Source organism: Triturus cristatus, chromosome 4_1 (genome assembly GCF_964204655.1).
Source record: "Triturus cristatus chromosome 4_1, aTriCri1.1, whole genome shotgun sequence".
In the NCBI taxonomy this organism is placed as follows: Eukaryota; Metazoa; Chordata; class Amphibia; order Caudata; family Salamandridae; genus Triturus; species Triturus cristatus.
The window spans coordinates 1,235,674,703-1,235,690,055 of NC_140585.1; the positions used below are offsets into that span (position 1 = coordinate 1,235,674,703).

The 15,353-nt window shown below is 43.5% G+C and overlaps 1 protein-coding gene across 3 annotated transcripts in view; it reads right to left on the bottom strand.

Moving 5' to 3' along the window:
* Positions 1-15,353, bottom strand: part of SPRYD3 (SPRY domain containing 3) — a 324,679-nt gene that overhangs the window by 213,297 nt on the left and 96,029 nt on the right. For all 3 annotated transcript variants that reach the window (XM_085654647.1, XM_085654645.1, XM_085654646.1), the window contains exon 2: positions 5,332-5,478. In XM_085654647.1, coding sequence (XP_085510773.1) covers positions 5,332-5,459 — 128 coding nt within the window. In that variant the 5' untranslated portion in view covers positions 5,460-5,478. The remainder of the gene's footprint in view (positions 1-5,331; positions 5,479-15,353) is intronic.

The window sequence follows — 15,353 nt, forward strand, 5'->3', positions numbered from 1 at the left end:
AATGTTGGAGGTATCATCGATCCCAACGCCACTGCTAGCATTGCTAGGTTATGTTCATGAGTCCCAAAGAGTTCCCGGCGTGCCGTGCTGGCACGGTTGCTGGAAAAGCTGGAGAATGCATTGGGTTGGGGAAGCAGCCAACGCCCCACAGCAGCGCAATGGTTCAAAAGCTTTATATTTTGCGACATCCCTAGTTAGCTTTACACTCTGATGAAGCCCCCCTCATCTCATCCACAGAATGTCTGGCAACCCCTCCATGCCTACCTGCAAAGCATATACTCGCAACATTGATTCACCTGGAACTACAGCCCCCTTGCCACATATGCATTGCTCACACTGCCACGAATTGCCCTCCATCTGCGGCTCACTGTTTACCTCTCCCTAGCCCTACCGATAAAGCAATACATCGCTCCCTTACACAGTAATACCCGTCAGGGATGTCAGATGGCCATCATCTATTGCAACTATTCTGGTATGCTTTTTTCTGAAATGCAATTGCAATATTCTTGCATGCTTTGCTACTTTCTTTTGTTACTACAATCACATGCTATGCATTATGTCACTAAATGTGGTGTTGGTTATATAACTGAAAATAAATAAAGCTTAAAAAGCGTTCACAGAGTTCTGTGACTCTGAACAACTTACCCTGACTAACCAGTCATCACGGAGGAGGTTGAGGCAGTGGGGATAGAGACAAAAAACTTGATATCCCAGTTTCCTCGGATGTGCTGCAACTGGGGCCATCAATTTCATGAAAATACTTGTGGCTGATTGGAGGCCCAATGGAAGAACTTTGAATGGACATTGGTGACCAGCCACACTGAATCTCAAATATGTTTGGGACAGATGGGGATATGAAAGTACGCATCCCATAGTTCAAGAGTGGACATAAAGTCTCCTTCTTGCAACAAAAAATATCTTGCCTTGTCACCAAGGGCACCGTTCTTCCTTGACAAATCTTCTAATTGACAAAGATCTAAAATTGGTCTCCATTTGCCTGACTTTTCCCTTCTTATAAAAAAAAAATAAAAAAACATCAATAGAAGCCTATATTTTGCTGTTTGGAAACTGTTTCTAAGGCTCCCTTTTCCATCATAGTGTAGATTATTTTTGATTTTTTTTTAAATGGTACAGTAAGAGAAGATTTTGTATGAACTCCAAAGTATGTCCCAGACGTAAGAGGTCCAGAACCGTTGAGCTAGTAAGGTTTCCAATTGCTGTAATAAAAGTAGATCTTTCCACTTATAGGCGTTTCCATGGTGTGGCCATCGCGAGAAAGTTGCGACTGTATTGACTATTCCTGACCTTTTGCTTGATTGCCAGACTTTCGACGAGGAGCCTGTCATTGATAAGAGGCTGGTGGTGGCAGTCTGTATCAAAGAATATATTGCTAACTATATGACTATTAGGATGGCTGGTTTCTGTACCCACCCCTAAATGGTTACGGTCTCCGTTTAGCTCCTCAAAAGAGCTGCGTTCGATGTTGTAACGAAATCAGCTATATTACTGTGTTAGTGTGCTTTTTTATGCTTCATCAAAATGCTTGCTGAATAAAGTTTCCCATCACAGGGCACGTGTAAAATTCAACTTTGAAATTTGATCTCAACCATCCTTGTTGTCGCAATACTGCTGTACCCAATTGTGCAAACCGTGTGGTCACGATATCCATGGAACCATCAATGATAGCAGAAGATGCTCTTTCTCCATTGTGTTATATAGCCTTAGCTCCAGATTTTTTTATCCTCAGGCAGAAGTTCTAATACAGTGCAATATACAAGCACATTTGTCAGTCAGTGGGCTAAAATTGCTAGGGCATTGAAAGTTAGTTAATGTTGCAGCAGTCGCCAAAAACCTTTTGTCAATGTCAATGTTATCAAGCCTTCTTACCTTTCGGTCGGTCTTCCTTCTCTTATTGGTGAAGCAGAGCAGCAAGGCGACGGTGATGTTCAGGATCTTCTCTATGCAGCATCCATTACAACTGAATACACATGTGGATGTCCAATAGGACACATTGCTGTGTCATCTGGGGCCTTCTTACTTGTTGCTTGGCCTTGGAATAACAATCATATCTGACTAGATAAGGTCAATCACTGGTATCGCTCTAGCTGGTTTGCCATTTAAGGTTCTATAAGAAGCAATCTGTTTCTTTTGATAGGATTGGAAGGTCAAGTCTTTTAAATGTTCTTTAACTCAGACTATGGAAGTCACCTATATCATCTGGAGATGAATCAGAGTGGTAGCTGTAACCCCTTCAACTGGGGCTATGTATTCATCCCACTCAGAATGAGTGTTCTCTGGAGAAATAGGCAAAAGTTCTCTTTCTTGTAAATCTGTGTGTAACACCAGAAGGTGTGCGAGTAGAAGTGGGTTAAGTTTGAGGTACCGTAGTCTTAGGTGAAGCTGACATGGGGGTTTTCTTTGAGCAGTGGGCACACGCTCACGAAAGTGAATGTAGTAGTCTGCTAACATTAGCCGTGGGTCTTTAACTTGGTTCATGGATACCTGCATCATGGGTTGGCAGTAGACTTTCATAGGGCTTGTTACAGTATTCCCATTCTTCCTCCTCATATTCCTGAACTATATGGAAAGGAACTCTTTATGCAGGAACTCCAAACTCATTTTCATACTGGAATTCAGATTTAGCCACTCCATTATCATTGCAACCAGGGTTTTGGTCATTTAAGTTGAGTGGAGTAGGGCCAAAAGTCAGCCCAAATATTCCATCTTCTTGACACTCTTCCAAATTGATGAAATGGTAGGATGGACTTGGCAAGGCCTTGTTCAGAGTTGTGTGCTCCAGTATTGGACGGGTTGAGGTACCTCTCTGAGTTTAGGGTGAACTTAGATGTTTTGGTGGGCTTAGGAGAAAGTGATAACAAAGCCTTCGATGTTTGAGGTCGTTTAAATGTTGACAAGGTAAGTTTCATCAATGGTTTGGTTGACAGTCATCTTCGTGGGTGCAATTGTTAACACCATAATAGAGGTTCTTGTAAACACCGTTGACGATTACAATTGAACTGCAAGAAGCTTTTTGGCAACAACTCATGTTTCCTAATTGTCTATGATAATCAGCAATGTTGTCAATGGTCGTGATTAGATCTCAACTGTGATAGCACATGCACGGTTGCTTCTGAGATTTTTTCTTTACTTAGAATGGGTTTAGAGCCCCTACCAGTTGGCTTCATCTTTACTCTCATTTACTTGCTTTCCTTTGGCCAGAAGGTACCACCTTCACTTCCTCTTCGTGAGTCTGTCCCTCCCCTGGAGAATGACTCAAGTACTTCTGCCCTTCCATTGCATGAATGTTTGGAGCTACTGGTTTTTTTTAGTTGAAGCGCTCCTTAAGAGAGAGTGTGGTTGCAGGCCGTATCCATCATGTGCGTCTACCCCCGTCACTCCGTGTTGTTGCTTACCCCCACGCTCCCATCTCTAATGTTGATGCTTGCCCCTCCATCCCTCTCCATGTTGTCGCCTCCCACCCTTCTGACCCGCTCCATGTTCTTGTTTGCCCCCTCCAGTTCCTCTCTGCTGCTGCATGATGCCACACTCCCTTCTGTCAGTATTGCTGCTTGTCATCCCACCCTCATGTTCCTTCTCTGTGTTGTTGCTTGCACCCTCCCACCCTGCCTCTATCACATTGATTGCCCTTTCCATTTATCTCTGTCCCGTTGCTTACCCAAACCTATCCAGTCCAGTTCAGTGTTGCTGCTTACCCCCCCCATCCTGTTACTTGCCCCTCCTGTGTTTTTGCTTGACCTCTAACCCTCTGCCCCATTCTTGCTCAACGCTTTCTGCCCCAACCTGCCCTGCTGCTAGCCCTCTCCTGCACCATCCAGCGCTGGGCTTTGCCCCACCCCACCCTATCCTGCAATGTTACTTGCCTCCTCCCACTACGCTGGTCTCCTCCCACCGAGTTATTGCTTGCACCTCCTAAACTAATCCTGTGTTGGAGCTTGCCCCGCCCACTCTTTAGTCCTCCCAGAAAGAAACAAGCACTAGCAAAGCCAATAGTTCTCTCTAATGCAACCTGTTGTCTATGTCATTGTTTTAGCCAGGTTACACAGCAGCAACTTTGCTGAAAGTAAAAAAAATAAACTGAAAAAACAACGCTATGACATGGCCAGCGCAGGCTATGTCATATCGCATTTTGTTTATTGCTGGCAACAGGGCGGAGCAGGAGGCATCTACAAGGTCTGTGTTGCACACCCTCTCTTCCACCGAGCTGCCTCTAGACCCGCCATCCCCCAGCTGTAAATAAAAAACAAAAAAGTTCAATGGCCAAGCCAATAGCTTACATAGACGAGATCTATTGGCTTTGCCAATGCTTGGTGTCTGGTGTTGGTGCCTCTGACGCTTTCTTAGACTTGGTTTTGCCAAGCAGGATTGGCTCTTCTGATGAAAAACCTTTGTCCTTTGCTTTCTTGTTAACTTTTAACAGAGGGTCATAGGATATGAATGGCATTCTTTTTCAGGATTCAATGTTTCAGAGCCTCTCTTATCTGAATGTGCACTTAAGATGTTTTTATGCCTTTGAGTCACCATCTGACTCTTCATCAGAGAATGGTATTGGCTTAAATTCTGATATCTGTAGCCTTACCTCTGGGTCTTTGTGTTAAATAGTTGAAGGGGACTCTTCACACACGATGTGAGGTACAAATCTAAGATATAGTTGCCTTGGAGGCGGGGCCAAGGAATCGGTGCTCTATGAGCTTACTTACTCCAGATTGTCTGGACTTTGGCTGGTTCTTTCTAGAATGCTGTGAGTAGGTTAATGATGTGACTAAAGTTTTACAAACTATGTTTTACCTTGCAGCTGCTCACTGGGACTAGAGTGGGAATCCAACCTCAACCAATGGCATGATTCAAGCATGTAAATTTATGAAAGAACAAATTCTTGAGAATGTGTGGCTTCTAGCACATGAGACAGCAATGAAAACCCTGAAGTGCAATACTCATCATAGAGACGCCATGGCAACTGCTGAACATTGCAACAGTGGACAATTTCCTTGCTGTACATGGCAATGGTTAGCAGTTACCAAGTAGGGCAGCTGAAGATGTAAGAGTCAGAATACTTAAAAAAGACATCAGTAATTCCCCAGACTTTCAGCACAAATGGTGTGTATATATTTTTATGTTATTCCCAAAGTTGGATCAAGTTTCATAAAATAAGAACTACTGTGAATGAGATACCACAGAATGTAGCTGAATAATTTAAGATGGTGTGGTAGAGCTGATCAACCTTACTTACAGCAGCTGTCCTGCATGTTTCCAAAACTAACCCTCTCCCTCGCCAGACCACCTAAAAAAAAAAAGTTTTAAAAAAAACCTTACCTTAGTGTGTCACCATCAATGGAGATGTGCTTGAATCTTTCCTGGTATCGAATAGCCCGCACCTCCCGGATCTCTCTGATCCGCCGCCTCCAATTTAGGAATCTATAGTGGAGATTTAAATCATCCATGGCCTCCCCACAGGTCAATCTGTGAACATAGAGAATTTTAATATTCAGAATGGAGAAGGAAAACCTAAGTTGACACAGCGGACTCAGAAAAAATGAGTAGCGTAGAGAAAGTGATCTTACTACATCCCACCACACATGAACCTCCTACTCAACCATCCAATAAATGACTCAGGTCAAGCTGCCAGAACTGGCATCAACCAACCAGACTTCAACAAGGGGTCCATTACCATGCATGACTCCTGCCAAACAAAACAAAGCAGAATAAGACAAACTCCCTTCTTTAATCACACAATGAAAAAACATAAGAATAAAGTTACACACCACCTGTGACAAACCATTACGGAAAATAGGCAAAACACGATTTGTTTTTGGCCTTCCTGCAATCATTTGCAGCCTATGACCTTCCTTTCCTTGCTCGCCCATTAAGGGCTTTATGTGAGAGTGAGCAGCATAGTTGGCCTCTGACTTGTTAAGATGTCTTCCTAGCCACTTACTCATCTCTATCCATTTTACCTTCCTGTATACAGTACCGCATCAGACTGGAAAGAATGGAACAATCCTAAATATCAAGGATCCATGGGGGGGGGGGGGGGGGGGGGGGGTGAACTTGGCGGGAGTCTGAGGCTAGATGGTCACCAATCTTTAATGCTCTGCTTGTGGAGGTCAGGCATTTTTTTCTGAATAAGTCTGCAAGGGACAAATCGCTGTGGGCGACACGGACAAGGACTGTGTGACAATTTTCAAGAGGTTTGGCTACAAGAAAAATATATAAAAAGGTGGATAGATTGTAGTTCCAGGTAAAAAAGAAAAAAAAGTCTACTTTTGCTGCATGACCGGTAACTCAACCAAGCCATATCCATGCAAACATTTGCACTGGAGAAGCTATAACTACACCCCAAACGGATTTTGAAACCACTGTGGAATGCAATCACCCGTACTGGTCACGTTAGAAGCACGTTTAGAGCCCATTTCCACCATATTTGTGGCGTTGCGGAGGCTTGTGAATTGGAAAGGACTATCCACATGATTCTGGGTACTCACACTTACCAAAGTCTAGACAGGCAGGTATCTTAGCGTCTGGCCTAATTCCATTCTGTGAGAATTGAAGATGGTTCTATTTACATTGGAATGTGGTCCCAAACGTTTTGGTATGATCAAACGATCCTTTGGACACTCCATTCTTCTTTGGTCTGCAATGGGTGATAATCATTCATGTAAGGACTGTTATGTTTTGTTATTAGGTTACCGAAAGAAGTGGTTCTGGTGCTATGTTTTTGGGAAGAGGGTGTAGGTGTGTTGCGTTTCACTGCTAGGAAGAAATCACAATGCAAATAGGCAATAGTGCAGAATTGAGCGTGTAGTGGTCGGGTGTGCTGTTTTAGGTTTTCTGGGGCACCTATGCATTTTTTAATGTGTAGAGTGGGTTCAAATGCCGAGGAGCAGGTTTATATGGCTTTGGTGCACTAAAAAGGCACTTGAGGGTGTAGGAAGGACTCTGTTCTCACTTGAAATTATGTTTGTGTTCAAGAAGTAGAATTAACCACTGGGAGGTATCGTTTTGCCAACTGTGACCTGGAAGGTGTTCTTCTGGAGAAGTTAGCCTTGTGTGGGTCTCCAGATTACTTAAAATAGGCACTACAAAGTACAAACATATACAGGTCTTGGAGCTATGATGCCAAATAGGGAGGATTATTTTTAATTCAGGCATTTGCTAAAATATGTACCACACGTACTTTATATGGTCGGGCCCAAGTTTGTCGAATTGGCATCAAAATCTCATTGGTCTGGCTGGGTTAGAGGATGGTATTTGTTAGCTAGCAGCCGTAACAAGTGGAAGGTTACTAGACAAATGTTTGGCAGTCAAAGCATCAACAACATTGCTCTAAAACTAGGTTTTGGAGTTCAGTTTGCCCACCACGATGAAAACGGTATCAGACTTAACAAACAGCCTTCCCAAATATATTTTGAGACCCACAACCTGTTAATTTATGGAGTAGCCAGAATGCAAGTTTCAGAGATAAAACTTATCATTTAAGAAAACTATTAGTTTTAGAAAAAAGGTATACACTGTCACCCTGATCTCAGAAAATATAAAATTATACAACGTAATCTGTAGAACTAGTAAACTATGGATCTGGGTTGAAGCTAACACTCCAGCCTTGCGACGAGAAGCCTTAACATACGCATACAGGACTAGTATAAACTAGAACACTATATGAATTCTAAAGCAGAATAAATTATACTATGGTAAGGAACCACAGTAAAGACAAGGTGAATGATCTTATTTAATGGTCAACAGCTTACTTTCTTTGAAATAGCATGTGGCCAAACAGATGCAAATGTCATTGCTTTATTAAGTCTATTAGGATGTTACTATTATCAAATGAGGCCTACAGCATGATGACCGAATAGCTGTATCAGAAGTGTCAGTCTAATCAATAAATTGACTAAGAAAAGACGGAGCAACCAAAACCTACTGAAAATTCTGAACATAACTGTACTTGCTACTTCATTCCAACCAAAAGCTTTCAGAAGACATTCTTTCTTTAACAAGCACAGGATGTAAATCTCTAATGAGAAACATTTTCCAAATTGCCTGGACACAAACTATAGAAGTTTAATGCTCAACATGAGTCAGGGTGCCGGGACTCCCATCAAGTTCAGCACTTATGAGCCCTCCTGCCTAGTGGGGCCAGGTGAATGATTTCTTTACTGATGGATTCACCCTGTGAAAGTTTTTTGCTTGCTCCATATTTGAATAGAAGTTAACTTTATTAATGTTTTACCATTGTTCACATTCACCAATATAAGATAAAGGTTTGCTATCGAGTCTATCCATGTGCACAATCTGTGTATCATGAATATGGTTATCTCACACATGGATAACTTCTCATTGTAGTCTGATGCCAAGCGAGTTAGGTTTTTACATTAGAACAGTGACAAAACCCCTATATACATTTTGCTCAAATAGGACTTTCTATATTCTGCACTCTGAAGAGTGAACTGAAAAAGGGTGCAGTCACCAGAGAAGATCCAAGGGGGTTTGAGGGAATGGGAGTGTGTACTTGTAACAAATAAAATAAAAAACTGAAAGAAAAAAAATGAAGAAAAAAAAAAAAAAAAAAAAAAATCAAATGGAGGGTATTGTTCTCTTTTAATAAAAAAAACTAGGTGTCCTCTATTTATGTGCATTTTTTATATTTCTTGTGCGTATGTGTTGCTACCATTCACTGAAATTGCCTTGCATCTAGCATGGTCTAGGTTAAGCTTAAATAAAGAACTCGCAAATATTAATTAATACCTTAGAGATTTCCGACTTATCCAGTGAACCGGGGATCTCATGTATATAAACTGAACCCACTGAATCTCTGGCAGGTCTGAGGTAGTCTCAATACTGGTTAATCGCTGTAAGGAGATTGAGGCTTCTCCGAGGCTATGTCTTTTGAATATATGGGAAGTCACTGACCAGTCCAGAGCGATTGTGGGTCTCCCTGGGTTGCATGGTTGCTAAGCGCAACATTGCGAGAACGTGGAAGGGGGGAGCGGACTTGAAGTGTTCGGATTGGGAGTCCGATATGGACTGGTGCATGCAGGCTGAAAGAGCAGTGTATGAAGGCAGAGGTTGTCCGGGCAAGTGGACAAAAATGTGGGCCACCTGGAACGAAAGTAGAGCTTGGCTATGCCCCCCCTTTAAAGATACCTCTCCATTCACTGTTGACAAGGAATCACTGTATTCCCATGCTTCCTGAGATCAGCCACTCAGTAGACACCCCGGATTCTAGCTCCAGTACAATGTGCCCAATCGAGCTGTTTACCATTATTTGTTGGCCACACTTGCTTTCATCCTGATTGTATAGCTTTATGACTGCTCTTTTGTATTTGTGTTTGCAATAATTTTTGATTTGCTTTCTTATCTTAATAAAAAGATTTTTTTTTAAAATACCGATTCATCTTGGTTAACTATACCAACAAGAGGGCTGGAGATACTCCTACTTGTTTACCACACTCCGCAGATCAATAGGCTGTATACATTGTTCTGAGTGCTAAGGGAAATCTAACTGGATGGATTTCAAGGCAAAAGCTCTTTCGTTTCCACACAGGCAGCAACTGAACTCTACCTGAGATCACACAACACTTGTTGGGCAGAAGATTCAGTATCAGTTCAATCAAGATGCATGCACATAACCTCAAGAAGAGAGCATATTCGCTCTTGGATCATTTGCTGTAATCAATGAGGTAGACCACGACAACCTAGCACTCTGAGGGGATTAATCAAATACGTTACCTTTCCACAACTGGTACATAACTGAAAAGTGTCAAATGCAACATGAACCAAGCGTATATCCAAAACCCATTCACCTTTATCCAATTCTACCATAAGCCAATCGGCAACATAAGAATACGAAAACAAAAGTCTATCAGTTTTAAGAAGAAGTCACCCTTTCTTCAAAAATATAACTGGCTTTGCTGAAGGATGCTACAGAGCAGATTAACCTATCAAAAATTGGAAAACTACTCTGAACGTGAACTCATTTCACTGGGCCAGTTCCCCTAATATTAGTGTGGTGGGGCTAGCAAATGTTGCCATGGAAAGAACAGTTGAAAAACTATACCCATTCCATTGGAAGGTCTGAGAAGAAGTCTGCTCTTTAAATTAAAATGGAGATCAATGGAAACGGAGCCAGCAACCTGGCTATATCCAGTATGAAGCTGCAGTACAGCACAGATTTTTGGAATGAAAAACGAGTTGGCTGGTGGTGTGTCAAGGTGGTGAGCAAAAGGTCTTTGCTCCTCCTCAACCCTGGACGTTTAATTCGAATTCTAACCCTTTGACCCGGTATACAGGCATATCTCTGAACAGACACTAACAGAACTAGACCCCATGGCCACGTGACTGATGCCGCCCTAAAAAGGTGGCAACCCCTGGCAGTCTTTTACAAACTGGCAGAACCATCCCCTCATACCACAATCGGCGCCTCCCACATTTAGCAAAGATGACAGACAGCTAGATCATGAAGGGGCCTGAGAAGTACTACCACTGGTTTGAGTGTGGTTCTCATCGCCACTGGTGACAGTGTGATGCCCGTCGTAGACGTTGTGAACAAGAATTTCCAAATTCCACTATTCTGTATATTAGTCCTGAAGGGTTGATAAGGATTTCCAACAAAGAAGAGGTTGACAACAGTTCACCAAAACGTGAAAATGTGAAGAGACCAGATGGGGACAGGGAAATTGCATAGAAGGAAGAAAATAAAACATTAGATTACAGACTCTCTGCGATTTTGAATATGGGGTTAACAAAGTCTAGGCATCAGAAGATAAGTGGCCTAAAATAAAAGGCAGGAGTTACTTCTGAGGTTTTTCTTTTCAATATTCTACTTTCGACACCTTCCTCGGTAACACCGACGTCGCTTACGCTTTGCTGTGATAATCAGAACAGCATCTTATTTTCAAGGAATCTCCCTCCAAGCAGTGTCTCTATTACAGTGAAAGGATGGCCAAGGAATTGCAGGTAAGTTTAAGGGTGTAGTGTTCGAGGAGTCAGGGCAACTGGTAAGCTGAAAAACACTGCACCCAAATGACAGCAGCGCACTGAGGAGCCTAACATTTCATTGGGGGTTAGGGAGCATATTTGCATATTATAATACTGTGTCAGACTTTAGAGACATTCTGCCTTTGCTTAGACAGGCTCAGATGGGCGTTTTCTTTCCTGTATTCACGGCCTATTTACTAGTCTTCGATTAACAGACAGACAGGATTTTATGCATTGTACTTTTAGCTTCAGAGCAGTGATTAGAGTTTAGATGCAGCAGTTCTTTTGCTTAGACTTCGTATGAGACAAACATTTTGTCAGTGTGCATGATGGGGCTAGCTAGCCGCTTGTAATCTTTTACTTATTATTTAATAATACTAGTTATCTTGCTTGATTACCGAACCTGGTTGCCTTCTATAATGATTAATTTGATATTTAAATAAATCCACAGAACTGAGATTAGCGTCTCAAGTCTTTTCCTTAATGTTATTAACTAAATTTATAATGGCAGGATTTCTCCTTTTCTTGTGATTTGCCCCCATAAAATTAGAGGCTTTTGGGCGTCAACAAATTTTGGTGGAGAATTAGTGTCCAATTAATTGATAATTGGCTAATTTAGCCAATCCATACAGATTTGACAATTAATGCGGTTAATTAGGCCCTCAATTGAAGAATCGTGATTCGTGGTGTTACATGGTGTTAAGTGTTGCTGTGGTGTTAGAGCCGGAATGAGGTGCTTTGGCGGTGCAGTTCAGAAGTCTGTATTGCTAAGCATTAATAGGGTATTTCGTGGTGTGTTTGTCTTGAGTGTGTTTATGTTCTTTTAGTGTATTGAGTTTGCACAGGGTTAATGTTGTGATTTACCCTTTTGATTAAGTACTTTGTGAAAAATTCGGATTTCAGGGAACTCAAGATTGAAAAAAATTATCTATGGTGGTGCCAAGGTTTTTGAATGTATAAATTCCTTAACAGTCCAATCGTGAATGACCTAATCTAGATTGGAATAGTGATGGTTCATTCTGAGCACAACATTGAACTACACAAATAAGGTTGGGTTATTTCTGGTCAGAAGCCTAGCTTGATGTGCGATTGTGTAGAGCCTTTAAGTTACTACTTCCTTTTTAGTGAGTTTGATTTCCATTCCGTTTCCCAGTACACAAATAGGTTTTATTGTTTTGTCTTACTACATTGTATTTTGAGATACTGAGATAAAGTTATAATGTGTCTTGTTAAGTGTGTTTGAATTCTGAAACGGGTGCAAATTTAACTCAAAGTTGCTATCAAAAGGACAGCCTAAACTACTAGTCATAAGTCCCGCCTAGGAGATGATCACAAATTGTGGCATGAACACTTTTTTGTGGCTTAAGAAGTGGCACAATCATATGATGAAAGATAGGATTGCATACTTGAGACGTTCCTGGTTTGATACTAATCCACAACCCTAGACCTGCACAGTTTTAAGCACTGAACACATAGGATATGAGACAAAGTTTTAACATAAAATGTTGAGGGGAGGTTAGAAAAGCTGTACATGATTGGATGGATGCTAGATTTTGTTAGGGGAAAAAGTTGTGGCACATGAAAGTGTTTGAAACTTTGGATTCGTTTCCTAAGATCACTACAGACCAAATAAAGGATAAAACAAAATAAAATAAAAATGAGAAGAGATTATGAAGAATAATCTGGTGAACAGGATGAAGTCGGACGGTTTGACGACTGCCACTATGAAATAAAGCCAAAGAATCATAGTGAAGTGAGAAAGAAGGCGATTTGGCAGTGTGTGAAACATGGAAGGGCATGATACAGTGTCTAGAGTGGTGGTGCAGCAAGTCTAGTGAACTAAAATGGACTTTTAAAGAACAAATGTTTTTACATTTGGCAGGAGATTAGACAGCTTATAGAGCATATAAAAATGTGTACAATACGACTAAAGAATTGACAGCGGTTATGCATAAAATGAAAATCTACAATACTCACAAAATAAAAACAAGCATTTGCAATGCAATAGGTCTCACATTTACATGGGTTTGAGCTATTGGTATTGTAAATGACAATGCCTTTTATTTATGTTGTTGAACCATAAATAAAAAGGCATCGTGATTTACAATGCCAATAGCTTAAACTCGTGTAAATGCGAGACCTTTTGCATTGCAAATGCTTGTTAAATTGGTCATCGTGGATCAAAATAGAGGAAACGTTTATATCCACAAGTTACACAACCTTCTGTGAAACTGTCCTCCAAATAAAGGAAACTTTAAGCAGTTCCGAGTCATTTGTTTAAAGAGGAGCTGGGTTTCCGACGACCTTACCTGGGATAATTGAAACAGGAAAACTTAATTTTCAAATGTTTATAGTCACCCAAGGCAAGACTCCGCTCCAGCTGACTTAGCGGATGGACTGTGCGTGCACGCCACAGAGTAAAGCGCATGCAATACGTAATGTGAGCATTCTAGCGTCATGCCGTACGTGTGTGATTTCCATCAAAGGAGAAATTTTTAAATAACCGCCGAACCCCCGCCGTCATTAACTAGTCAGATCATGGGTGGGCGACTGGTTTGAGAAAATGCAAAGGATAAAATTAAACCGAGAAGCAATCAGTAGGACAGCGTGGTGGGGGAAGGGGGTCCTCTGATGAGATACAAATCCATTGATAAGGCGCAGGAACATGCTGTCACCCGCCAGAAAGGCCTTTATGAATTGTTAACCAGAGGCTGACCTTTCGTGGGCGTGCTGGGTGAGACTGCTCCTACTGGGATAGACGCCGCTCTGTGCTCACCGATTACCTCCCTATTTGTAACACATTTTCATTTCGCCTTACACCACACCTGGGCATAACCATTTTAAGCTCACTCCAGGGTAAACAGCGAAGAGAAAGATTAACAAGCACATCCGAGGAGGAGCCTAGCGCGCATCCAAGATGGTCGCGTGAGCACAGGGCTCCCCGGACCCTTGCTGCTCCTCGGAATTTATCCTGAGAATATCCTGATGTGGTTTATGGAATCTGGCAGATGAAGACCGGCTGAGCACGTATCTCTTTTCAGAACTCGAATCGGACCTGGGAATCAGGAGTTGTCGTTGTTCGAACTTTTGGGACCCACCCGACAGAGGTGCCCGGGACGAAGGTGAACCGTGGAGCCGTGTCGTAATTGAACAACAGCGGCTGCAGTGCGGTGCCAGTGGCCGCTCTACCACTTTCGGTTTCACTTTCGGACTTCAGGGGGCTGGCCTGCGAATGCACTTGATGTGGCGGGGTGTTTCCTTGGCCTCTGCGCGAGGCCTTGTCTCCACCTGCCACTAGTGTGCCCATCGCCTTGGGTCCCCCCGCACCGCTATATTGTGGTCTCTGGTGAGGCGCTGGTCTGCGGTGCCGGTGCCCCTACGACTCTTGATCGGCGGTCCCCTTCGGTGTCCGTGACCACATGGGGGGCAAGGGGGGCCCCGAGGGGCGTAAGACTAAGGCCTCCCTCCGCGGGGGACCGGTCCAGGCCAACAACATGGACCGCTACACTCAGGGCAGAGGGTCCCCTGGAGCGACCGCCCCCCCCCCCGGATGCCGTCGGTGGTGGCACGACCGTCTCTCCGGAGCTTTCCCTGCAGGACATCATGGGCGCCATTGATGGCATCAGGGAAACCATCGCCACGCAATACGAGGCCCCGGCCCGTAAAATCGACACGGTGGCAATCGATGTCACCTTAATTCGGGCAGATCTCTCCAAAACGAACGAGAGGGTTCAGGCTCTCGATGTGCGGACCTCCACCCTTGGTACGGATGTGTCGGACCTGCAGGCCGCGCTTGGTGACATTAAGGCGGTCAACGATCAGATGGCCCGGCGGCTGGAGGACTTCGAGGGACGGGCCCGACGCAACAACATCCGTGTCATAGGCGTACCGGAGTCCTCCGACAACCGCCCGGTTGACCTCCTGGTCGAGGAACTCATCCTCCAACAGTTGGCCCCTGCAGGCCTAAGTAAGTTCTTTGCCGTGGAGCGGGCCCATCGAGTTCCGGGCGGTCGGCCACGGCCGGGGGCCCCCCCCCGAGGCCTATCGTGGCCAAACTGTTCCACTATAGAGACCGAGAAGCGATTCTGCAGGCCTCACGGGTCCACGGCCCGGTTCGTCATGAGAACTCATCCATTAACTTTTATCCGGACTTTACCCAACTTGTCCAGAAACAGCGGATGGGATTCCAGGGGGTGAAGCGTCGTCTCCGTGAACTGGGCCTAAAGTACTCTATGCTCTACCCTGCAAAACTCCGAGTGGAACATGAGGATCGGACTGCCTTTTTTGACTCTCCTGTGGCCGTGAGTGACTGGCTGGACTCGCTGCCGGACAGAGGTGACCGTCCCGGGCCCTCTGCAGGC